The sequence below is a fragment of the Haliotis rufescens genome, unplaced genomic scaffold (genome assembly GCF_023055435.1).
Source record: "Haliotis rufescens isolate VD_foot unplaced genomic scaffold, xgHalRufe1.0.p SCAF_4, whole genome shotgun sequence".
NCBI lineage: Eukaryota > Metazoa > Mollusca > Gastropoda > Lepetellida > Haliotidae > Haliotis > Haliotis rufescens.
Window position 1 is genome coordinate 44,087,905 of NW_025964112.1, and position 27,896 is coordinate 44,115,800.

Consider the following 27,896-nt stretch of genomic DNA (forward strand, 5'->3'; position numbering starts at 1 on the left):
ATTTGTACTCATTTTTAAATTTACCCTAAATGATTCTTTTCAAAATGAAAGGAGAATCAGACCCAAATATGTCTTTTGATGTGTCAGTGTGACTGATATTGAAAGATCGATGCTTCTCAGCAGGATCTCCCTGTCTCTGTTGGTTGGAGCAGCCATTGGCCCCAGAACATCAATGTGGGACAATTTCATTCAGGAACAATGACGGTAGCCTTGTGGTTTAAAGCGTTTGCTCGTCACACTGAAGGCCCATGTTTGATTCTCCACATGGGTACAATGTGTGAAGTCCGTTTCTGGTGTCCCCAGTGTTGCTGGATTAAGCAGCGTAAAACCATACTCACTCACTCACTCACTCACTCACTCACTCACTCACTCACTCACTCACTCACTCACTCACTCACTCACTCACTCACTCACTCACTCACTCACTCACTCACTCACTCACTTACTCTTCACTGACTGGACCTATCTTTGTGATGCCTGACCCTTTACACGTGTTAACTGGAAGTAATTTCTTCAGACTGGAAGTGGTGTGTGGGGATTTCTGGGTCACTGAGGAAATGGTGGTGAAGTAGCGGCTTCTGGTGTTCTAGTACTTACGAACACTGTTCTAGTTTTCATCTTGGTCACTTGTTCAGGAAGTATTCACATCATTCATAAGCTCTGATATTTTTAATCAACCTGAAACCTACTCACTGAAGTGAGTGAGTATGGGTTTATGCCACTTTTGGCAATAGGCCAGCAATGTCACGGCGGGGGACATCAGAAATGGGCTTCAGACATTGTACCTATGTCGGGAATCGAACCTGGGTCTTCGGCGTGATGAGCGAACGCTTTAACCACTAGGCTACCCAACCACCCCTAATTGCTAAAGAGTCTCTTCTCAACATAATTGTTGGATGTACAGACAATGTTTGTTGGTATATTTTTTTAACTGGCGATATGACGGCTGTCTGTAAATAATCAATTCTTGACCAGACAATCCAATTTGTTTGACATCATGAGCATTTAGCTACGCAGTTGGGATATGACAACATGCATCAACCATGTCAGAGAGCTTTACCACCCGATCCCTTAAGTTGCCTCCTACTACAAGCATGGGTTGCTGAAGACAAATTCTAACCCAGATCTTCACGGGGGAGACAAGCATGGGTTGCTGAAGACCATTTCTAACCCAGATCTTCACGGGGGAGACAAGCATGGGTTGCTGAAGACCATTTCTAACCCAGATCTTCACGGGGGAGACAAGCATGGGTTGCTGGAGACCATATCTAACCTGTGTCTGCAGACAAGGATTAGATGTTGGACTTGGCTTTGGTTTTTTAGGCAGCCACTAAAACAAACTGGCATGCATGAAATCACACTGTTACAGTGTATGGAACATTGGTTGAAATGGTTTAAGCAGAGGGTAACCAATCAATTTGAACCAGCACATCTCGTTATTCCCCTGGTGGTGTTCAGGAAATGATGCATGTATAGGCATTAAATGGGGCAAGATTTTATTATTTGTTCTGAGTATTTTTGTATCCTGGTTTCCAAGAGTGTTAAACCCTTTAATTGAGGCTTCATTTATCATTGGATTCAAGCTTCTTATTTTCTGATGAATTTTCTTTGTTCCTCCGAAGGGTGTTAGTCTTCAAAAGAACTGGAATTGCCATGGGCTTTGTTGCGGAACTCTTACAAACGTCTTAAACACTTGACAGATGGTGGCACATCGTATCGATTCAGGCTGTTTTCTTTTTTTTTGTGGCAGGATTGTCGATCAAACACTTGATGTCACTTGACATTCTTAAATCAAGGGACATGTTTAGAAAGGTAAATTTAGATGGAATAGATCCAGTTTTGAAGGCGCAAAGTGGAAATGTGTTTGATATAAAAGATGGGGGGGAAAAAGTAACAGGTCCGGGTGAGGCTTTGTTTCTTGGCTGTGTCAGATTTGGGTTGAATGTTGTGTGGTTCAGTACATTCTACACACAGGCTGCTACAGGCCTTGGAGGATACGTCAGACTTCCAAGTTCACCCTAGACCACTAGCCCAAGACTACTCAGTTGTGCTGAGGACAGCAAAAGTCCAATGACGGTAGTCCTCATTGACTAGTAGCATTAGGGCTCTAATTCTGAACCAGTTCTCAATGCTTCAATTTTGCTACACATTGGAACTGAATAAAACTGTGAACGTATGAAAGGTTTGTCTCTTTCAGGAAGAACTAGCTACAAACTCTTGAGGACTGGTGAAATATGGTTTCTGTTAGTTCTCTGAACAAGTCTTAAAAAGTACAACTTGTTTAGGCTCTGTATGGGACATCCTCTGTATGGGACATTCTCTGTATGGGACATGCTCAGTATGGGACATCCTCTGTATGGGACATCCTCTGTATGGGACATCCTCAGTATGGGACATCCTCTGTATGGGACATCCTCTGTATGGGACATCCTCTGTATGGGACATCCTCAGTATGGTCCCAAGAACTCATTCATTTGTAAGCTTGCTGGAGTATATTTCATGTTCTTTACTTAAATAGATCCATATATTATCCATCAGTTTATGTATCCAAGGCATGACTCTTTTTTATATTATTTATTTATTACCTATTTACGAGGCATTACTGCAATATTCTGGACTGATATTGATCAGATCAGGATGGAACCATCTTCTCCATTTTCTTTTTTAAATTTCCTGTTTGTCAGTTTTAAAGCTTGTACTGATGAGAAGCTTTAGAAATGTCCCAAATTTAACGATTTCACGATATCCCAGCTAGCTTTAATATAAAGTAGTTACTTGCGACTTTGATTTGACAGGTCAATGTTTTTGCATCTTATGCAAGCCCCATGGGATAGCCTAGTGGTTAATGGTTTGCTTGCCAGGCTAAAGGTCCAAGTTCGATTCCCTTATTGGTATCAAACATGAGATTCTGCATAAAACTGGACTCACTGTTTGTTGTGCATACTATTTATGTACATATGATTGTTCTCATTACTATATGGTTGAAATATTGTCGATGTGGCATTAGATATTAACTCCCTCACTCACTCAGTCGCTCTTGTTGCAGGTTCTCCCAAACTGGCACAGCCTCCAGTGCCAGCCAAGCCTCGGCTGTTTAAGCCACTTGCATCCCCAACGTCGCCCATGTTGCCTCGTCCACCAAGGAAATACCCCTCATCTGAACAGAACTACAGCAGCGACTCTGCCTTGGGATCACCGGACATGAGCAGTGTCAGCGTTGCCGTGGCAACGGATCTTGATAACATTGCGGACTATGATCACGATGACACTTTGGTGGAATTAAATGGTGAATATACATGTTGCTCAATATAACAGGACAGCAGGATCGGATCAAGGGTCTATTTACCTTTGAAACTTTAACCATTGATATGTTCATCAGTTAATTATTTTTATGCCCAAGCTTATGTTGGCATGTTGACAGAGGAAATCTTTCATTGAATCTTGGATTAAGTGAAACCGTATTAAGGCACCAGACAAAAATGCTTCTGTTAAAAGAACTGTTTCTTCATGATGAGGATTACAAAAAAAAATACAAAAAAATGATGGTCTGTAGGTCGGGAGAAATATTATTTTTGATTTCTTCTAATGACTCGTCATTATTTGTTGTGTTTTAAAGATAAATTTTCAACAGGTTTAAATTCTAAATATTCATGTATACAACAGTAAATGGTTTGTTGTTTTTTAACATTTTATCTATTTCTGGTCAGTGGAATAAAAAACCCACTGCTTTTAATTTTAAAAAAAGGTATTACATTTCAGTTTTTGGGAGTCGGCAGATTTGTAAATTTATACAAGTTTAAAGTCAAACCAAATTTAAAAAGTTAGGAAGTCCTTTTGAAAAAGTTTTGTCTGTTTGTTTCAAATTCACTGTGTAAGTGGCGGCTGCTTTTTTAACTTCACTTTTTCTGATTGATTGAAATGGCTGTCTATTACATGACATTTTACAAACTACAGGCAATGGGAACCCTAATTCTAATATTTGCAAACAGAAAAACAACTTTGATAAGAGCTTTTGCCGACCTCGCTAGAGGTCGCCAAGAAATTATGAATGACTTGGAGCCTGGAGCAAACAATGGTGTTTTGTAATATCTGACATTTCAAAGAAAGCCTTTGGCTGAACTTGAAGATAAGGGACTATATAACCATGGTTACTTGAATTAGGTGAAATTTGTCTGACCCAAAAGTCATAGCAACCTGTAGGAATTTAGATATGGTCAGTAATTATTATTTTTTTACAAAAATCAAGTTTGTTAAATTAACACTTAAGGCTTTTTTTTAGTAGTAACCACTTTGATACTGGACAATGAACATGTCTGAAGAAAATATAAATCCAGTTCAAAGCAAAAAGTTAGATTAGCTTTAAGACAAACATTATGATTTCCATGGCCCGGAAAGCAATATTCTGTTATTGCCCTTTACCTTGTGTTTTGTTCTATTGATCGATAATAAGAAAGGAGATTAGTCCTTTGAGTCTCGTTTGCCATATTCACTGATAAAAAAAATGCCTCTTCAGCAATTTGGTGGTGTGATGAATTACTTCTTGGGCAATTTGAAGTGATGGGCACAAACTTGGTTGGCCAGGGGTCTAGAACAGGAGTAGTCAGTGTCCTCAGATAGGGTTCATACACACCATATATCAAGACAGTTCTTTGCTGATGGGCTTCTGGTGGCATTTATGATAGTTCAAGGTTTAATGTATGTGGTTGAGGGTGTGGGACAATTTATTGTGTAAGTTTGACGCCCACATGCTGTCTTGAATGATGGACGTGATGCTGGCTTGTTGAGCTTTGTGTTGTGTTTTTTTTTTTATTGCAATTCTATAATTGAGGTTTATGTTTCAGTAAATGATTCTCTGTATGTGGATGTGTATGATTTTCTTTGTAGTGAGTGAGTGAGTTGGGTTTAACGCCGCTTTGAACAGTGTTCCTGTTATATCGGGGCGTGTCAGCTTAATGTGGGAGAAAGCCTGCAAAGATGCAGGTCTCAGACCTTTACGACTTTGGTGAAGCATAGGCATGTGTACAGCGCTGACAAACCTAGAAAAATCACAAGTAATACAGGTGGAAAAAATGTGAGATCTTCTACCCTGTATGTAGGACAACTTCCTTCATACCCCCCTAATCCTAGGTATGAAAACTTGCCTAGACAAACAATACATGTTAGCTGGAGGCGTGAATTTTTTCCTGGAAATAATTGCAAAAAATAATTTGAAAAAATTAGGATGACTAACTGCCAGATGAAACCATGGATTCTTCTTTAATTATGGATGTTCCAAAACCCACGTTCTCTTAGTCAATTAAGAAAATAGCATGTGTTAGGAACATGATGAAGTAAATCAATTGTTTCAAATGAAAATCCTAACCACCACCTCCCAGAAGAAAAATGGCAGGTCCCGTAGGGAGAGGACTGCTGAGTTGATGCTTGTCTGGTAGGGGGATAATTAGAGGATAACCAACGAGCGACGGGATGTTACAGATTATCTGCCCCGAGTGAATTAAGAGTGGTAATCCTGAACCACTGGTGGTGGTGGTGGGGGGAGGGGGTAGCCTAGTGGTTAAAGCGTTTCTTGTCACGCTGAAGACCTGGGTTCGATTCCCGACATGGGTACAATGTGTGAAGCCCATTTCTGGTGTCCCCCGCCGTGATATTCCTGGAATATTGCTAAAAGCGGCGTAAAACCATATTCACTCACCCACCCCATTGGTGAGGGACTTACAGCATTCATTCACCAGGGACAGATGATCCATTATTCCAGGTTTCGAGTAGGTTGTTCTATATATTACTCTTGCCATTTTAAGAGAGAAAATGAAGGGGGAAAAAGTAGGAAATGTCAACTCTGCAGAAAAACTTCACAGTCTGTTGTGACCGAATGTAATCAATTTGTGATGTCATGAAAGGTAGATGACATATATTCTTCTCCACAGTGAAACAATGTGACATTTTATGCCTTTCACCATTGAGAATTGCTGAAATGTATGTGCAAATATAGGAAAGATATTGCACACAATCAGTCTACCCTTATGGGTAATAGGGTAATGTCTGCGGAGACTACCAGTTGATATTAAATGCCAAATGAAGCTATGATATCTAACTCATCAATTGTATTGAACTGCTAATTGTCTGGACGATCCGTGTGTGTTTCAAAGTGAAACCTTTGCTAGGACTGAAACTATTCATCTTGTCTACTTCATTATGTCTGCCTCCAGTTAAAGAGAGGGGAGGCATTTTGTTTTTGGCGTTTGTGTCAGCATTCTCTTCCTATTCCGAACCATAACTCGAAAACCGTGCAATGTTTTTCAACGAAACTTGCCATATATACGTTGCTCATCAGCGTTACTGGTGCCTTTTGCTATTTCAAAAATTTTCAAAATTTTTTTTTTCCATAGAAACAATTTTGACTTAGGATAGGGTTCATTTCTGGGACATAACTTCAACATTAAATCGTTCAACATTTTTCCATGAAGCTGCACATATGCATTGGTCATCAGCTTCAATGGTGCCTTTTGCTATGTTTCTAAAATTTTATTTTGTCATGTTTCCATGGAAACAATTTGGTCATAATCTCAAACAACTCAAAGCTTCGTTTCCGAGCCATAACTCTAAAACTAATGAATATGTTTGCATTTAACTATACATGTGCAATTACCTCATCTATTGCCTTACCATATTTTTTATTTTTTCAGTTTTTTAATTATCTTTCCAGGCTATAATCTGATATTACGTTTTTTTTGGATTTGCAAACACATTTACAGTTACAACTTGAATTAGTGTATTAAAAAAATGGAGGGGGAGACATATGCTTTTGAGTAAAAACACATTCTAGTATATTATGTATATCTTTATCTCTAGGGATTTACCTTGGTCTGAAATAAAACTAGAATTTGGGTATAGATTTTCTCTTGTCTCAGAAAGGATGACACAGTTGTTTAAGGCTGTGCGGAGTTACCTCCCTTGGTCATGCCAGGATCATATGATCTTGGATTTGAATCCCAGACTTGCATTGATTATTACCTTGGTTTTTAAGCACCTTATAAGTGTTTGTACATTTCACCAAAGTAGTAAAAACTTAAGACCTGAATCATGTCAGGCTTTCGTTCACTTTGATATAAGTGTTGGATATAGTTGAACGTGGCATTAAACTCACTCACCCACTCACTCAGAGGGGCGGTCGGGTAGCCTAGTGGTTAAAGCGTTCACTCGTCACGCTGAAGACCTGGGTTCGATTCCCGACACGGGTACAATGTGTGAAGCCCATTTCTGGTGTCCCCCGCCGTGATATTGCTGGAATATTGCTAAAAGCGGCGTAAAACCATACTCACTCACTCAGAAGACAGGTAGCAGGGTATTAGTCAGTCCTATTCAGTGTTTGAATAAGCGCCTACCTGTTGGCCTGAGACAGGTAGATCTTGTGTCAGGCCCGTTGTTTCAAATTTGTATGGGTCCTTATGGCCCATAGTAGATTTATGTGTCAATTTATTAGTCACAATAAGGTGCAATTCTTTTTAAATAAGGGCCTGAAGCGTTTGGTATGGCCTAGACTAACATCTAGTCTCTGAAATGAACATATCGTACAGAAAAAACAGTTGTTCAGTTATCTTAATAAAAATATAATAAAAGGGAGCCCAGTGACTCTCTTCATTTTCAGATACTGCAGTAATCTAGGCTTGCCAAACATTATAGACTTGCATGGGCTGTATTTGATATATATTTGTGTCAGGGTCTGTAAAGACAGACTAGGTATGGCCTTGCAGCTTCTAAAGTCTGTGGGTCCTTATTGCCATCTGGCAAGTTTTTTTCATTTCAAACACTGGCCCTTTTGACTTCCACCCACCCACCAATTGTACATGTGCTCAATACCATGATTTCAGGGGGAAATGACAGTCCACCACCACCACCACCAGATGTCGCTCAAAATGATCTCATGATGAGACTGGGTCTGTTGCTAGGTGACCGCATCGGCAACAGCAGCGACAAGTTGTCACCATCACCCATGCAGCAGATGGCCAATCAGACGGAAGAAACATTTACAAGTGTGTCGTCGCTGGGCAGCAGCGAGACGACTCCTGAGAAGGGGCTATCCGACACCAGTCCGATGTCCACATTAACAGGTATGTTATCAACAGAACCAAATGTACAACTCTTTGCAAACCACCCTGGATTTCAGACCAGAATAGATCCCCAGCACTCCATGTTTGTCCAGGAGCTGCTTGTGTTTGTTTGTTTGTTTAACGTCGCACTCAGCAGCAATATTCTAGCTATATGACAGTGGTCTATGATTAATCGAGTCTGGACCAGACAATCCAGTGATTGACATCATGAGCATTGATCTACGTAATTGGAATACGATGACATGCATCAACCATGTCAGTGATCCTGACCACCCGATCCCGTTAATCGCCTCTTACAAAAAGCTTAATCGCCTCTTAAGACAAGTTGACGACAGGTTGCTTACGACCAATCCTTCATGGGGGCTCTATAATTGTGTGTCATCGTACCCCAATGTCGTTGATGGCTCCCATGCTATCAACCACTGGTTTGCCTGATCCAGACCATATGATGAATGGTAACTGAGAAGTAGCAGAATATTGCCGACTGTCGAGTTAAGTAGTATCTACCTTTTTCCTTGCAAAAACGTTACACCAAGATGTTCACACAAGCTTGGGGTGCTTTGCAAACAGCCAATCGCTTGCTGTTGCAGACCCTGAGGTGAGTGATTAATTTGATTACTCTAAGTGATTTGTGGCTTGCAAATTGCCCTATGTCTCTGGTTTTGGATGATAAGCAACATTTGAAAGAAGTACTGGTACAGAGAACAGGCTCTTCCAAAAGTGTCAAAAATCTCAGTCTCAAATATGATTTCACAGTGGTCCATAGTTAGGGTACTGTCATGGATCACTTGTGTTGCTTTCATTGAACTCGCTAAGACATAAACGGCTTTCAACATGGTTCGATATCAGACCAAGTGCCTAACTGTAGAGAGCCGGACGCTGTGGACTCCTCCATATTCATCACATAGCTGGAGGTCTCCATCCCCACAATCTCTGTAATGGGAGGATGTTGCCCATGAGACAAGTTTCATCAAAATAGCTGGACTTGTCTGCGAAAACACCAATAAGAAATAAAAGATTTACTAGACTGCCAATGAGATGCAGCCGCAGGATCGAAGCCATCAGTCCCGACATAGCCTGCTCCCTTGGGTCAATGTTTTGGGCAAGGAGGGCGATCAGTTAAAAGTGTCACAGCTACCATACCAGACAGCCAGTAATTGGTGACCTCTTGACCAAGGTCGTATGCCTGGAAGTTGGTGATAAGGATGATGGGATTGGTCCTTCAAAAACGGAACTTGCTAATTGTTGATGTCATACAGCAACAGACACTACCTGTCCCCAAGGGCAGTGGTTTCAACATAGAATGTGATTAGTGTTAACTGTTGAGTTGGTGTATCCCAGACAGGAACTGGTCACCCTTTGGCCTTTGGTTGTTGCTTGGCAGGAGATGACAGGGATCATGTCATTTGTAGACTTTAGCAGAAAACATGAAGCCTTTAGCCTCTTCTTGTCAAACAGACACTTCTCCAGAAGGGTACCAAAAGACTTGCACAAGTGTCTTTGGCAATGATTATTGGTTTAAAACATCATTCCTAAAGAATATACATAATAAGAACAGGTTGACCCTATAAAAAAATACTGTCCACGCTTTTAGAGTTGCCTATTATAAGGATAGAATTACTATACATCCATGGCCCTAACATTGAGTACAGACTTGGAGCAAGGCTAGGGTACCTCTTCCTGTGGTCACATGTACATGCATGCCTCAAAGATTCCTGAAAGATTCCTGGGCAAGAAATATGCTTGTATGTCTCAACTGTTGTTTTTCTTGTGGATGTAGGTTACAAACTATTGTTGTTTTCAGGGGTTATTCAATAGAATTCATTTGCAAATGGATGTAATCTATTGATAAACTGGAATTGGAATTGTCCAATTCATATTAACATGGTCTTACTCTTGGCCTGGAAACAGTGCATGGTAGCCTAGAATTAATTTCATCACATTTAACTCTCCTTTTGTTTGTTTGTTTGTTTGTTGTTTAACTCTTCACTCAGCAACATTCTAGCTATGTGACGGTGGTCTGTAGATAATCGTGTCTGGACCAGACAATCCAGTGATTGACATCATGAGCATCGATCCTCGCAATTGGGATACAATAACATGCATCAATCAAGTCAGCAAGCCTGACCACCTGATTCTGTTAGTTGCCTCAAACCGCAAGCATGGTCACCTTTTACAGCAAGCATGGGTTGCTGAAGACCTATTCTAACCCGGATCTTCACGGATTGGCTCCTTTCAGACTAGCAGCGTATGTAGGCACAACGATTCCGTGCACTGAGTTGAACCATGACAAGACCCACAGACTGAGATCCAAATCCTAGATCTGCCCTGTGATGATCATTGGTCTATCAGTTCTTTTTCTTGTAGGTTTCATCAAACCTCAAACTGCCTGCGATCTGCACCAGTTTGGGCCCTCCATAATCACTGTTCAATAGCTTTGTCTGGAGAACATTTTCAATCTATTTCCCAGAATGCATTTGTGAAAGCTATGGTAGCATGCATGTATCAGTGAGACAACTGGTACCAGTTGTTAAACCATTATCATCACGTCGGTTGTTGTTGCAGTTGATTCCGAGCCAAGAATTCACTGTACCGTTCTGAATGTGCATTTGGAAAACTGATGCAACTATAGGCCATTATGCAATGTGTTGGAGAAATTATATATCAACCCAAGCATGGTTCAAATCTGAGAAAACACTCAAATCTATTCATTCTGGAAGTAGGTTCAAGAGATTCGATTAATTTCTTCTTACTGAATACAGTTTTCAGGACGAGACGAACATTTAGGCTCTGAACAAATATAATTTTGATAGAAACAAGCAGCTTCATTCAAATTGAAAAGGAGCCTCAGTGAGATAAGAGATTACCTGTGTAAAATCTAGACTTGCTTCATTTTCCGATTTTAGCATTACAGTAAAGGCTGGGAGGAAGGGAAATAATGTAGTTCAGGGATTGTGAGACAGGCTATATTCGGAACCAGCACATGCTATACAGTGTTTGAAATAAAATAAATTGCCAAAGACAAGAAGCTGCAGGCCCTGACTAAACTCAGATCTAAACTAGATCCACGCCGAAGTCCCGGTTTCGATTCCCATAATGAGTACAATGTGTGAAGCCCATTTCTGGTGTCCAACGCAGTGATATTGCTGAAATATTGCTAAAAGCAGCATAAAACCAAACTCGCTCAATCATGCACTCTGCAGGTCCTCATTTAAAATACTGCAGTTTATTGTGACAAACTAATCAACACCCAAATTAACTCCTGCCCTGCGGACCCATACAAATCTCTGCAGGCCCGACACAAGATCTACCTGCCACGGGTCTGCGTGCAGGTGCTTGTTTCCAACACTGCTACCATGGATTACCTATCCTTCCGCGTTGTATGCTGCAGATCTATCGGCACACACTAGTTGTTACTTTAGTCAGCTTCACCCAGATTTATAATTCATTCCCGTCCTGGTAATCTGATCAGCAGTGTGACATGGGGAGGCAGGTCAGATGTCTAGCCAATCAGGAGCCATCAATAATGCCCATCAGTACGGGGTTGATTACGATTAATTATCAGTTAACGAGGTGTGAAGATACAACGTGATAACTATTATCATGAAATTTATGAATGACAGCTCGTGCATTAATAATTCACATAATTGTGACGCTCGTAACAAGATTATGGCTATTGTTTCGAGGCAGAGAACTCTTGTTTCCTGAAAACTGTTTTTGTTAATGCCATTTTAAGCACATTACAAGCAATTGTTCTGAGAGGTTGTTTTTTTCATCTACCAACATTGATAATGATGTGAGAAAAATAAAATGAAAGTGTTATCTGTAATTTCTGAATAAGTGAGCTTTGTATGCGTGACACAGCGGTGGGGTAGCCTAGTGGTTAAAGTGTTGGCCTGTCACGCCGAAGGCTCGTGTTCAATTCACCACATTGATACAATGTGAAGCCGATTTCTGGAGTCCCTTTTCATGATATTGCTAGAATATTGCATACCCACTCACTCACTGAGGTGTAAAGTGGAAGTCTGTAATATTAAGGTAGTTAGCAGAGAAATTAATGTTCAAATGCCCTTTGCAGTTCCAAATTGAGGGCGATATGGTGCTGTGATCGAGAAGTTATGATTATATTTCCCTTGTGTAAGGTCAAGGTTACTCAGCCGTGTGATGATATTTCCCTGTAAGGTCAAGGTGACTCTGCAGTTGTGATTATGTTTCCCTGATGTAAGGTCAATGTGACTCTGCAATTGTGATTATGTTTCCCTGATGTAAGGTCAATGTGACCTGGCAGTGGTGCTTATAATGCCTGGCGCAAGGTGAAGGTGACCCAGCAGTTATATTCCCTGAAGTGATGCAAGGTCATCATGACCCAGGAACTTTGTTCCCACCTGACTGATGTTACGTTTGATGTCACGATCCATTAACGCGACACTGATGATACTGTGAGATGTGTAGCGTAAATTGGATTTGTTGGCTTCACAATTTAGAAATTGGTTTCTTGATGTCATACAGATTTGCTGATTATTTTTGGACTGCCAGGGGGATCACACAAGACAAATCTAATTATTATATTAATTATTAAGTCATGTAATTCTTGTCTTCTTTATAGCTTGTGAAATATGCATTGTAATCGCAAGGGTTGGTTTAGATCGATGTCGCTACATTTACCTACTGGCCATGCCACTGATTTCCTGTCTGTGTAAACATACTGGTACGATGCAAAATGAACATAGTTTCTGTCAGACCACCTCCATAGGCTAGTCAGTAGAGTGTCTGCCTGGAGGGCCGATGGTCAGTGTTAGATCCCCAGCCCCGTCTTGCCTAAAGATGTTATAATATGGTACTTGTTGTTACATGAAGCGGACACCCAGTGACGTAACTGAAATACTGTAAAAAGCAGTGTTAATCCATACTGACTCACTTATATTGGCGAAGGATTGTTTTGTTTTCTTATATCTTTTCTGTTTGTATTTGACAGAGACCATATATTATGTATGCCATTGATCAGTTGCTGTACATTAAATGATGCTGTTCCTTGCGCCATTTTGTAGATTTATCTTTCGAAATGATTTTTTTCTTACACATCCAAAATAGAGCACGTCAAATGTTGGGTTTGATTTGCTGGAGGCCCTGTGTGTTGCATTCATGTACGAACATGTTGTTATTAATGGCACCTCCTCTGATTCCTTTTTGGGAGCATGACTCGCCCAGTGGTTGCAGAGTTGTCCCCCTTAGTGGTCAGAGTTTGAATCCTGGTCCAGATCCTTGCCAGTCCTGAGCATCTGTGACCTGTGTAATTGTAATTGTTACAGGGGCATTGATCCCCACATCACTTGATCAATTGGCTAATTGCATTCATTTTTTACTCATTAATAATGGATTTAAATGTTGAAAACTAAATTAAATAATTTTGAAAAGGAATTTATAATTTCAAAATCCAATAAATTGTATCACATGATATCATGAAAGTAGAGTGTGTCTTTGATGTTGGATATCAAAGTTAACTTTGCGATCTGAAGCCAATAAAATATCAAGTTAGTGCAAATTCTGTAATTTTTTACTGTTTGTGGCAAACTTTTGTTATTGATTAAGACCTACTTTGTGTCAATCTGGAAAACAGGAATAGAACAAAAACACACAATGTTCCTTCTTGTCCGTCACATAGTGGCTTATTTATACGTGATCACCGCAAATGAAGAAGCACCTGTTGTTAGTGTTTGGTAGTCTCATGTCTCTTAATATAATTGGCATGTCTCCGATAATGCCAGGGTTTTATTCCCCACCAGGATACTATTAAGCTGATATATGGCGTATGAAATCTTTCATTGCAAGGTGTAATTCTCTCTTTTCAATTTTGTCTTCTTCTGAAGACATGTTGCTAGACTTGTCTGATTTTGTCATCCAGAATGGTTTCGATTAAAAAAAATGTGCAGATATTCCATAGACATGGTACAGGTGGTATTGGTGAAGGCCTTTCTCTGTGTCCCAAGGGCGCAGAGGTGGCCCAGTAGATAGGGTTTTTACTGGCAGCATCTGTTGGTCATGGGTTTGAATCCCAGATTCTCATAAACTATGATCCTTAGGTTTCTTGGCACCATTTTTGTGCTTATGGGTTTCAAAATGGTAAATATCTATGATGGTTCACATATTTGGCTTTCCCTTCACTTTAAGCTGAAATAATGAAATAACTGAGATAGGATACAGTAACTTCAAACCAAGGTTGTGTGCGGACGGCCCTATTGTGGTGTTACTGATGTGTTACACTGTGTTAGAATAGGTCCCCGGGAATCTGTACTGGTTGTAAGACGTGGCCAAATAGACAATTATGTGGATTGATACTCATGATGTCAATCATTGGATTGTCCGGTGTATACTTGATTATTGAGGCTGCTGTCGTATTACTGGAATATTGTTGAGTGTGGCATTATTACGCACGCTCACACGCGCGCACACATACACACACATACACACAGCACACACATACACAGAGCACACACACACACAAAGCACATACACACAGCACATACACACAGCACACATACACACAGCACACACACAAAACACACACACACACACACTCACACACACTTAAAAACACTCTCGCTCCATGAACAGTTAGATTTCTTCCCCTATTATTATTCATTCTCATAACAACAGAAAAAACACAGTATCTCAGAAAGTAGAAAGAAAAGAACACTTAGAACATAATGTTTCTGTGAACAATCCCCCAAGTATAAGGTTATGTTTGCACTAACCTTAAATTTCAAGGACAAGTCGATATTCAGTGGAGGCTAATGTAGTGAAAGTCATAAATAAGAAATGTGTTATTTGAGTATGTAAGACTTTTAGTCCTGTGCTGATGTATGGAGAGAGGGTTACTGCTGTGATCAGAGTCTCTTGTCGACCTCATCTCTTGTCTGTTTCATGAGGTAAACTGACATCCTGACACCAAGATGATGAGTCTGGCCATAGTGCCCCTGTGTTGATGAATTGTTAACTACTTTTTTTTTTAAAAAACTCTGCAAACCAGGAAGGATTAGATGTTTGAATTTATGGTTAGAAAACTTGTCAGCTTTACTTCAAGATCAGCTCTAAAAACTCTGCAAACCAGGAAGGATTAGATGTTTGAATTTATGGTTAGAAAACTTGTCAGCTTTACTTCAAGATCAGCTCAGCAGCGTGTGTGGTGGATTATTCTCCATGTGTTCAACACTCCATACATGTACTCCCTGGCTGGTATCTAGGCATGTCTACAATGCTGCATATCGTCATGGATACCTCTTGTTTCAGTGTCGTCAGGCAGCGAGCGGGGCATGCCAGGGATGCGGGCGACGTTCAACCCGCTGTTCCAGGGCAGCGGTAGTCGTGATGTCAGCTCCGACAGCATGACGTCACTAATGAGCACAAGCACTGGTCACTCGGCCAGCCCACTGTCCACTACGCAGAGACCCCACTCTATTACAAGTAAGTTATGCTTGAAACAATACTGCTGGACAGTAAACAATATGCTCAATACTGCTGGACAGTAAACAATGAATTCAATACTGTTGAACAATACTGTTGGACTGTAAACAATGTATTCAATACTGTTATATAATGTATTCATTACTGTTATGCAATGTATTCAATACTGTTATAATATGTATTCAATACTGTTGGACAATAAACAATGTATTCAATTCTGTTATGCAATATATACAGTACTGTTATGTAATTATTCAATACTGTTATATAATGTATCCAATACTGTTTTATAATGTATTCAATACTGTTATACAATGCATGCAATACTGTTATAATATGTATTCAATACTGTTGGACTACAAACAATGTATTCAATACTGTTATATATACTGATTCAATACTGTTAAATAATGTATTCAATACTGTTATGCAATGTATTCAATACTGTTTTATTATTCAATACTGTTATACAGTGAGTTCAATACTGTTGGACTGCAAACAAGTAAATCAATACTGTTGACAAAAGTCAAACTGATGGTTTCTTTGGGATTATAACATTATTCAGTTGTGTTGGGCTATAAATAGAATACTTCATACTATTGGGCTATACACTAAGTCTTCAGTACTGTTGGAATATAATGAATATATTCAATACAGTGATGTAAACATTACCAGTATTCATTATTCATCTGATATGTTATCACCATACTGTGTTGTGGATTTCCCATAGTGTAAAATGTCAAGGACGTGCGTCACTTAGTTACCAAAGTGATGTAATCAAATGCCATTCAAAGCGTCATAAACCCAACTCACTAAATCTGGCGTCGGGAATTCTGACAGTAGCATACAACGTTCAACACCATTCTAAGATATGATTGGTTTGGTGTTGAAAGATATGAGACCCATGAAGATCCGTGGTAGAATAGGCCTTCAGCAACCCATGCTTTCCATAAAAGGCGACTATGCTTGTCGTAGAAGGCAACTAACGGGATCGGGTGGTCAGGCTCACTGACTTGATTGATGCATGTCATCGATCCCAATTGCGTGGATCGATGCTCATGATATTAATCACTGGATTGTCTGGTCCAGACTCGATTATTTACACATTGCCGTCATATAGCTGGAATATTGCTGAGTGCGGCGTAAAACAACAAACCAACCAATCTAAGATATGATGATGATTATGAAGGCTGTTATGAATGGGATGTTTTGTCTTTCTCAGCATCAATGCCTGGTGCTATAGAAGAGTTGCCGTTGTTCGGCAAGCGCCGGTCTTCCCTGCGAAGGTCAGCACGGGCAACTGTGTCTCACACTGATGGGAAAGGTGAGTGTCTTCGACTTCTAAACATCTGAACCTCACATCTGTGGTCCCAGTCCTCTTAGGCATCCCCAGTAACAATCACACTCAGTATGTTCACATTGTATGGAAGTACGTCATTTCAGCCAGTCTTGATTGCATAGTGTGAAAATGTTTGGTCAGGCGTTCTGATGAGCATTCAGAAGGATGTCCGGTACACAAGTGGCCCTGTCACCCAAGGTGCCACTATTTACTGTGCAGAGTTGTGTCCCTTATGTATGTCGCAAACCTATGAACATGGGTTTGAATCCCAGTTCACCTTGATTATGATTCGAGGTTTGTCAGCACCATACTCATGCTCATGCATTTCACCACTCACTCACTCACTCACTCACTCATTCACTCACTCACTCACTCACTCACTCACTCACTCACTCACTCACTCACTCCGCTTTCCTCCTACATTATGCAGGGTGATGTGGTAGCCTAGTGGTTAAAGCATTCGCTTGTATTCCCGAAGACTGGGGTTTGAGTCCCCACTTGGGTACAATGTGTGAAGCCCATTTCTGGTGACCCCTGGAATATTGCTAAAAAGCGACGTAAAACCTGACTCACTGTCTCACTCCAACAGTAACCTGACACTCCATGATATAAGTGGAGTACTGTTCATAGTGGCATTAAAACTCACTCATTCAGAATCCGGTCATTGACTCATGCTGCTAGATGCTCAGTGAATCCAGCTACCCTATGTTCCTATTACTTTCAGGAGATTTAGCCCTGGGCCAGCCTATATACCCTAAGCCAGGTACCTTGTCAGTGTTGTGATTGGTGGATATATGTATATTACACCTACTTTCAATATTAGTTTAGCTGGGAAGGATGCAGTATTTACGAATCACTTTGCTCACATTTGATTGGTCAAATCATCTGTTTGTTCAAAGAATTATGTAAATTATTGTGAAGCTGCTATGTGGGAATGCTGTCTTGATTCTGGCATTGAAATGTAGTAGTGCGCTAAGGGTCAGTGGTAAACAAATAATCGTTTATTAACGGGTTCTGGGGTTGGACATTTATTGGTGTCTGGTTCTGTTCATCTTGAGTAATAATGACAGTATTTTATGAGCTACATGAAATTGCACATTCAATCTCCCCGTGAATCGATGGCAAGACTCCATACTGACAACATCAGTTGTGAAAGGCCAATGGGTGTTACGGGTAGCACAACCATCAAAGGCTCCACAATTCTCAGAGTTGCATCCCTTGGGCACGCCAGAAACCTATCATCATGGGTTTGAATCCGGGATCGCCCTGATTATGTTTCTAGGTTTGTCAGCACCATACGGGTAGCACAACCATCACAGGCCCAGACGTCTAAGGCGCCGTGATTCGCTGTGCAGAGTTGCGTCCCTTGGGCATGCCAGAAACCTATGATTGTGGTTTCGAATCCCGGTTCGCCCCGATTATGTTTCTAGGTTTGTCAGCACCATTACCGTGCTCGTGGGTTTCACCGAAGTGGTAAACGTCTGAGACCTGCTTTACTGCAGGCTTCCCTCCCACATCAAGCTGACACGCCGCGATATAACTGAAATACTGTTCAAAGTGTTACGCCAAACTCACTCACTCACTCACTCACTGAAAGGCAAATCCAATCCATATATCAGAATATATTGTAAGTAGTCTTGTGTTATTTCATTTCAAGAATTCATTATTGTTGTTTGCATGTAATCATTCTGATTCTTTCCCCTAGTGGTACTGGTAGATGTTTCCATCAATTTTCTGTGCAGTTTCTGTAGTCAGTATGTAGTTCTGTGTGTTGTGAACCAGTGTGTTAGACATGACCTCAGTGTTTCATTACTGGGATGAGGGACTTGTCTGCTGAGTGGACTAAACTACATGGAGCCTCATTCAGGGGCATTGGAATAGCCTTGTGGTTAAAGCTTTAGCTCATCATGGTCTATCCCAGGTTCGATTCCCCACATGGGTACAATGTTTGAAACCCTCTTCTGATGTCCCCTGCCTTGTTCTTGCTGGAATATTGCTGAGAGGCACTATTAAACCGTACTCACTGTACACTTGCTGCTCTTCTTAATTCTCTCTACTCAATGACACTGCCCATATCCCCGGGTAACAAGCACCTGTTTTGTCTTTTGATATATTTGTATAAAAGAATTTTTTAAACTGGTAAACAATTATCATATTTTAGTAATTTATATCTCATGGTTCATGTCTGTTGTGGGGCGCTGCTTTTATCCTCCTCAGAATTGCCTCCATTAGGCGTGCCATGAACCTACGAACATGAGTTCAAATCCCAGATCTTTCTTGGTTTGTCAGCACCATGCCTGTGCTCGGTGGTAAATATCTAAGACCAGGCTTTCTCGTGACATTTGGGGCGGTCGGGTAGCCTAGTGGTTAAAGCGGTCGCTCGTCACGCCGAAGACACGGGTTCGATTCCCGACATGGGTACAATGTGTGAAGCCCATTTCTGGTGTCCCCCGCCATGATATTGCTGGAATATTGCTAAAAGCGGCGTAAAACCATACTCACTCACTCACTCTCGTGACATTTTGGCATGACTTGACATACTGTTCCAAATAGTACAACCACCCCCACGTTACTGCTGTATATGTCTCATTATCGTACACTGTGTATATACTCGTGACACAAGTGTCCATGTGGCTGTTTCAGTGAGGTTCACGCCGATCCGACCCCCCCAGCTCCACCTGGCTTCCATGCAGTTTGAGGTGCCCCACCCAGAGGGAACGGCCATCTTCCTCGGGAGAGAGTGGCTCTTTAGGGAGATTGAAATGGTAAATTGTGTTGTCTTCTTGAATGAGAATGGGTACAATGTGTGAAGCCCATTTCTGGTGTCCCCCGCCGTGATATTGCTGGAATATTGCTAAAAGCAGCGTAAAACCATACTCACTCACTCTCGAATGAGAAAAATAACGTATTGAAATCATAGGTAAGAAAACGTATAACTTTTAATGATAACTTCTGGTTAATGCATTAGTGACATATCGATGTAGGTTCTTGCACTCTTCTCAAGCTGAAATCATGACATTTTGCCTTAAATCCTGATGTGGATTGTTTTCTGTAGTTTGTGGGTAGCATTGGGTTGTAGTTAAGGTTGACACTAAAGATCTGGATTTGAATCCTCTTGATGGTACAATGTGTGAAACCTCCAGACCCAATATGGCTACAACGTTGTGAGACCCGTGAAGATCTGGGTTTGAATAGGTCATCAGCAACCCATGCTTGCCATAAAAGGCGACTATGCTTGTCGTAAGAGGCGACTATTGGGTGGTCTGACTTGGTTGATGGATGTCATCGTATCCCAAATGCATAGATCGATGCTCATGATGTCAATCACTGGGTTGTCTGGTCCAAACAAACAAACCACCTTTCACTCACAATATCTTCCTTTCTGATTATTGGTCATTGTACATGGTCTTTGCTCACCATTGACAGTTGATTTGCCTGTTCAGTCTCAATTACTTTTATGGCTGTCAACATGATGTAGCTGTGATAGGTGTGATCTGAGTCACTCACTCACTCATACTTGACCTTGATGTGTTTACAGGTTCTCAATGGTGAAGGTCCTACAAGGTCACAGGGGGTCACACTAACCGGTCATATCGGCAGCGGCAAGACAGCCATCTTGGAACAACTAGTTAACTACAGCTGTTTCGGGGATGGCAAGGGGGGAATAATCTCCAATGGAGGTGGGTCAAATGTATTTCCTATTTCAAGGAACATCAATGTAATTAAGCTATAATAAGATATGTTTTGGGCTTGTTTTGGTAAAAAAAACAAAATAGAAGTCCATCATGTTTTTTGTTAAATTTCAAGTGGATGATGGCCGGGACAAGGTTTTATGTGCCTTAATTTTTCTTTGCAGAGTTGTGTCCCTTAGATGTGCCGTGATCATGTTTTCAAATTCCCAGTGTTGATCCTTGCTCTGATGGCACATACTTTTGTTTTTTAATTGTTAGTCTTCAAGTCTATGACCTGCATCATTTTGTAGTTTTTATAATTAAGTTGACATGCCATGATGTTACACTATTCAAAGCCGTGTTAAACACTCCTCACTATAATCTATTCATACAATGATTTAATGTTGTTATGTAGATATGCAGAATGGCTTCGGTCACAGCCCGACAGTCACGCTCAGCAGCATGACCAGCAGCGCCCGTGACAGCCCTCACTCCTACCTCAGTGTGTCTACGGCAAACCTCAACTACGACTCCCTCAAGAGTCTTGGATCCCAAGTTGTTGCCTACCACTTCTGTCAGGCGGACAATAATGTGACCTGTATGGTGCCTGACTTTGTACATAGCCTGGCGTCGTATCTCGCCCGATCTCCGCAACTCACCACCTACCGGGAGATGCTGCTGCAGGAACCTCACATCCAACACTTGTTGAGTCTAAAGGAGTGCATCCTTAACCCATCTTTGTCTTTCGTGAAAGGAATCTTGGAGCCGTTAAGGATGTTGAAGAATAAAGGCAAAATTGACTCGGATAGTTGTATCATATTGGTGGACTCCTTAAACGAGGCAGAATTCCACAAGCCTGACCATGGCGACACCATTGCTTCCTTCTTGTCTCGCCACATCAACAAGTTCCCATCATGGCTGAAAGTGATAGTGACAGTGCAAACCGTTCTTCAGGACATTGTGCGGAGCTTGCCTTTTCACCGAGTGCATATAGACAAAATATCGGGCAATGATATGGTGCTGAGAGATCTCGGGGAATACCTCAACTACAGAATCAATGCAAACTCCAGAATACGGAATAACATTAGTTTGAACGGGAGATTAGATGCATCAATGCAACAGAAATTCTGTGGTCATATACAGACACTCAGCAAAGGGTGTTTCCTCTACTGTAAACTCGTCCTTGACCTTATTGAAAAAGGCCATGTCGTGATCAAAAGTTCCAATTACAAAATCTTGCCTGTGAATGTATCGGAAATCTTTCTCTTGCATTTCAATCTCAAATTTCCGAGTGTAAGATCGTTTGAGAAGATTTCCTCGGTTCTGGGAGTGTGTTTAGCATCGTTGTACCCGCTCACGATGGAGGAAATATACCTGACGGTCAACTCCGGATACATTCAGAGATTCGTAGCGTGGCCTGAGTTCCAGTCCAGGATGGAAGTTTTGTCAGGGTTCCTCCATCGCCGTAGCGACAGTAGACTCATGTTCTTCCATCCCGCCTTCAGGGAGTGGCTTATTAGAAGAGATGACACTGACTCTCCAAAGTTTCTCTGCGATCTTCGGTAAGCTGACACAAGCTTTTGCTTGCTTTTGCATGGTTCCATACCTGTCATCCCTCAGACGGAAGAGTCCACAATTGTAAAATTACATCTAGGCTGTTGTCGTCATTGGTGAATATGTATGACGAGATCACCAAACTGATATTCTTTGTCACAACATTCTTGAATTTATTGGCAATTTGGGCAGATAAAATCTGGTTCTCGTGCAGAAAGCAATTTTAGCTCTGTCATTATCTTAAGTCATTATGTACGGGTAGTAATAGGTAGTGGTAACAGTGATAGAGCTCAAATTGCTTTGTGGAAGCAAATTCAGTCGAACTAATAGAAAATAAATCACCTCGTTTGTATCCTTTCATTTTCATTTTTCTGAATACGAGACAAAAAGTGTTATCAAAGATGTGGTACAAATTCTAGATTGTCAAGGAATTTGTGGAATATTTAATGCTCTTAAATACCATTATAAACTTCATAACTGTTTGTGATTCCTTTCAAACAAATGTCATAAATTCAAAAATAATAGGGCAGAACTCCATTAATCAACGTCTCAATGTTCAGAAAATATAACCAGTATGTAGTTAAAAAAAATATTTAATCCATAAAAGGTTTGATATATTCTGGTCCTATTTTGTGATAATGGTTTCAAATTTTGATGTAATTAGTCATTAGGAAACATTGATTCCTTTGTGCTCTTCGGTCTGATTGGGGGACAGGGTCCAGGTTTAAGGACCATATTTTCATCACATAGCAGACTGGTTGTTTTTGTTGCAGGGCTCAGGATTCTGATGCTGTGGCGTTATTTGCTTCTTTAATCTATGAACTATTTCCATCTGTAAACCTTTTCATCATTAACTCTCATTAGATAATTCTTTAGGATATTTCTGTTAAAATCGGCGTTTTGTATGTTGTAATATGAACAGCCGTGTTGCAGCTTCAGAGTGATGTATAAGCTGCACCATTTGCCGAATGTATGTGCACATGATAAGGCCTATTTATTTTAATTACTTGGTTTGCAGTTATTTTTAATCAGTATCTATATTGGTCAAAACAATTTTTTTATTTTTTTTCAATAAATGTCTGAAAAGTACTGTTGGTCAGGTAAAATAAATAAAAATCAAGTAAAAAAATCTTAAAGGGTTTCTTCTGCTCTATATTATTTTTTGAATACTTTTAATTTCGGAAATTAGTAATGGTGATTGGAAGAAACAATATGTTTTCGAAATTGTTATTCTGTCAGAATTTCGTTCGCGGATCTGTAAACCATATAATTAAAATTTAATCCCGAATCGGCTTTTGACAAGTGTTCTGCTTTGTAAGGGGATTGGTTCAGTACATAATTTGTTTTCTAAGCTTATTAGAAGTAAATACACTTGTTGACACATCAATATTGATTACGAACTCACACACATTATGTATGGTCATACATATCTGCATGCTGCTATAGGACGGGGCCTCCACACTGATACTGCTCTGTGATATATCCTTGCACTTCTATAGATGACAATGTTATGACTAAATGTCCTATGACAGATATGTTTGTAAGTTTAAAGCAGTGTTGCACCCAGGTCTGTGGTCCCAAGTGACCCTTCTTTACCCAGCATATGAACAAGAACATTAGAAGACGATTAGGGTTGAAAGCTTTAGGGTTTGCGAAATTGGTGATCACTTTACTCTGAGAGTTTCTATTCACTCTTATTGGTGGATCTGTCAGAATTGCCATTATCATATTACCCTTTGATATACTGAACCCCTAGAAACAATAGGTCACTAGCAATCTGTGAGGGTCGTATGAGGCTACTAATTTATTGTTGGTCAGGCTGGGGATCTTGTATTGGTTGATGGCGTGTCAGCAGCGTAATCAGACACCATCATTGCTCATAATATCAATCACTGGATTGTCTTATTTCACAGTCCGCTGTCATATAGCTGGAATTTTGGTTATTTTGAAATCTTGATTGAGTATTTACAAGCATAGTGTCTTATATTGTCATGTACCTTTGGGACTGTTGAACCAAACTCATTCTCTCCCCATGGAAAGGATAGGATTCCTAAAATGTGTTATTCACCCGTCCAATGTTAAGTAGTGCAATGTTTCTCATTGGTCACTGGGCTATAAAAGTTGTATTCACCAGTCAAGAAGTACAATGTTTCTTGTGGATCAGGGGCAGTCGGGTAGCATAGTGGTTAAAGCGGTCGCTCGTCACGCCGAAGACCTGGGTTCAATTCACAACATGGGTACAATGTCTGAAGCCCATTTCTGGTGTCCCCCGCCTTGAGATTGCTGGAATATTGCTTAAAGCGGTGTAAAACCATACTCACTCTTGTGGGTTATTGGGGCATAAATGTGTTATTCACCAGTTCAATGTTAAGTAGTACAATTTTTCTTGGGGATCATGGAGGCATAAATGTGTTATTACCAGTCCAATGTTTAGTAGCACAATGTTTCTTACGGGTCACTTGGATATCAATGCTGGATCACAACCTTGGCGCAACACTGAAATGATAAGGATTATGAAACTATCTAACCTTGAGCTGAAGTACCATTAATATGTGACTGTTTCCTTCTGACATACATGAACTGTAGTTATGTTGTTTCTCTTCCGCATGCAGCAGTGCCGAGTTCGACTACAGGTGAGCGTGCAGCGAATGCCATTGTTGTGATCTGTATCATCATACTGCCTATGTTCTATGTGTTGTACCAGACACATGTGACACTGCCCACACATGGCCCTATTCAGTCTATACAGCTATAGAGCCCTGATCATGTATATGTGAAAAATATGAAGATTTCTACGGTTTGCAGTTTTGGATTTTGGGGATTTAAAAAAAAAAAAAATTGTATAATCTCCCACATGTTGAAGGGATATTCTAAGGGGGTGAGGGGGTAGTAATAGGCTGAATCTATTCATATTTTGGGCTGCACCGGATGCAAGCGATCCAGATACAGTATTATCCAGATATGATATTAGTTTCCTTCAAGAAGTAATATTAAGAGGTTAGTGACCCATCCTGTTCAGGTAATGGTTCAGGGGTCCTGTTCTACAAAGTGCTTTTGGTGCTTCGACAATCATAGTCTATGTTAAAGTATTGGACCTATGATAGTCCTTGCACCATCTCTTTGTGGTCAGAGCCTGCTGCTGAAGTTGTGGGCTCAGCATCTTGCTGTACAGACTGGACCGGGCTGGTGTACCAAGTACAGTGTCTTCAGTACCTGGACACGACCCGGGTGTACTGGACAGTCTGAGGGTGTCATGATCAACACACTTTGACAAATCCAAACCATTTTCTGGTGCTTGTGTTACAGTATTCTTGCATTAATCAGGTAGATTCTGTTCATCGGTCCATGGAGATTTATGTTGACAATGTTCATGCTTCTGTAACCTTCATCTATGTACTGGATCTGCATGGTCAGTGTCAATAACATTACAGGCATATAGACATCATCTTCAGGGTCCAGCGTTATAGATGGCTTGACGATCATATAGACTATTGGTCTTTGAATTGATTTATTTCTTTTAAGTTGTCTATTAATATATGATAGAAAGGAGCCAGAAAATCTCTTCATTTTCAGAAGAAATCTAGACTTGCCAAACTATTGTAGACTTGCTTGGAGTTTTATCTGGGTCTGTAATAAAACTAAGGATTATATTGTGTTAGCATGCCATTTAGGAACAAAATTAACATTTAATGAAAAGTAATTAAATTAGCAGTTTTTAGGAACAAAATAATATTAAAGGACTTTGTCGTTCCATCTAGACTTCCTAATTATGAAGATACAATAACCGGAATGACATTTTTCCTTTTCTGTAGCCTTGCATTAAGGCTAGACCAGTTGCAACTTGACATCAACGGATGAGAAATCAATATATTCAAAACACTGATATGGAAATAATAATAGCGTAAATAAATTAGACGGTGGAAAAACCCGGAAACGACAATCAGCTACCTGATATACAGTGTGGATGAATGAATTCATGGTAATTGTGTTACTGGTAGGTTTTGAATATGGACATTGTGAAATAGGAAAATATGGTAAAACCTTTCGTTTATTGTACCTGATTTATCAGAAGGCCAGACCAACATATTTCCTTGTTTTACAGACAAGGCGAGGCTATATTTTGAAAAAGTAATTAAAATTGAAAACTTTAATGCAAACTTTGATTGAAATTTGTTTTATTTACAATGTTGTTTGTTTCTGACATTTGTCTGTCCAGTCTGACATTATGGCCAACAAAATCTGTAAAATATTGATAAAATTGTCTAGACAAACTACTGGTATGTCAAAAGGGTAGTGCATTCATCATGTCGTATAATTTATATTCAGTGTCATTGAAAATAATGTATTCTTTGCTATAATATTTACAATTAAAATGAATTCAGCTCAGAAACTACACCTAGCTCAAATAAGTCACTAATATATTTAAATAAACACTCGAGAACAACCAATCACGATCATCAGTCAAAACAGATTCCATTGGGCGTAATGCAAAAGAGAGGTGACAAAATATATGAATGGATCCCTGAAAATCAGTGGTGACACCAGGTGTTCACAAAACATTCCAACTAACACAGATCCTGCCAAGTAATGCAGTGATATGGATTTATAGTTGAAATAATGCTATACGTAATATCTGTGTGAAAGATTTGGCACTAAACATTTAATACCTCGACATCATTGCTACATGTATCAGTGCATGATTTGTATGTACTCAAGGAGACGGCATGTACTTGATAGACTGAATGTACAGTCCTCTCGGTGTGGCCAGCATGGACAACTATTTAGAATGCAGGTTTGAATTGATAAATGTGTGGTTTGGATTTGATAAGTTTGTTGACCATGATATTGTTTTTTAGCTAATTAGTTTTATTTCAGAATATTTTCATGTTCAATGATTTATTCATGTTGAGATTTGTTTTAAAAAAATTATTATTATTATTTATCTATTTATCTATTTATTTATTTATTTATTTATTATTATCTATTATGATTTATTTGTTATTATTTAAAAAACAAAACAATTTCCTTTTTTTTTCTTCTTTTTTTGTTAGTTTACTGTAGTTACCAGCATTATTAAATGGTTTATTGGTTACTGATGTTGATAACTTTCAAAGGGAAAGTAAGAGTGTGATCAGGCAGCTGCTGCAACAATTATGACATCTTAATCAGTTGTTCTTTATTGATCATTGTTTCTTTGATTCAGTTACTTTTACTGTTTTTGGTTTGGTTGTTGTATGATCTAATGATTGAAAGCTTATTTACTTCACCATATCCTTGAGGCTTCTTGTATTTACATGTTATGCAAGAACAATAACAGAAATGTACAAACTGCTTGACAGGAACGTTCAAGATGAACAGCAAATGATGGTTGATCATTGATGTTGTTTCAGTTACTATAGCGATACTGCATCTGTGCATGGACTGTTGTACACTTCAAGAAATATCGGTCGAAATATTTTTAGTTTTGTTGATTAAGTTTGATAAGAGTAAGGACTCTCACAAGATTTCGTCGTAATTGTCTCCAACCTCATTAAAATCAGTTGTTTATTGGGATACAAAACCTCTCTGTGTGAAGATCTGAGGACAACCATCAGGTTGAACTTTCCAATAAGCCAATCAGTGTCAAGGCGTCAAACTTCTTGTTATGAGTAGGCGAAAGGATGTCTGATTTCTGTATCTCGAAAAAAAATCTAATCTAAGAATCCTGAAAGGAGAAGCGTAAAACTGCACTACGATATTGTTTGGGGTTTGATGTTAACAAAT

General features: G+C 39.9%; 1 protein-coding gene across 11 annotated transcripts in view; it reads left to right on the plus strand.

The window, feature by feature from the left end:
• The window catches only part of LOC124135912 (protein TANC2-like), a 366,285-nt gene that overhangs the window by 325,116 nt on the left and 13,273 nt on the right, over positions 1-27,896 (plus strand). For 8 of the 11 annotated variants that reach the window (XM_048381828.1, XM_048381827.1, XM_046501588.2 and 5 more), the window contains 9 exons: positions 3,047-3,286; positions 7,869-8,108; positions 15,396-15,569; positions 16,792-16,893; positions 17,633-17,671; positions 19,552-19,673; positions 20,447-20,588; positions 20,995-22,141; positions 24,746-24,766. In XM_048381828.1, coding sequence (XP_048237785.1) covers positions 3,047-3,286; positions 7,869-8,108; positions 15,396-15,569; positions 16,792-16,893; positions 17,633-17,671; positions 19,552-19,673; positions 20,447-20,588; positions 20,995-22,141; positions 24,746-24,766 — 2,227 coding nt within the window. The remainder of the gene's footprint in view (positions 1-3,046; positions 3,287-7,868; positions 8,109-15,395; positions 15,570-16,791; positions 16,894-17,632; positions 17,672-19,551; positions 19,674-20,446; positions 20,589-20,994; positions 22,142-24,745; positions 24,767-27,896) is intronic. The other 3 variants (XM_046501593.2, XM_046501591.2, XM_046501592.2) reach the window with 3 other exon arrangements.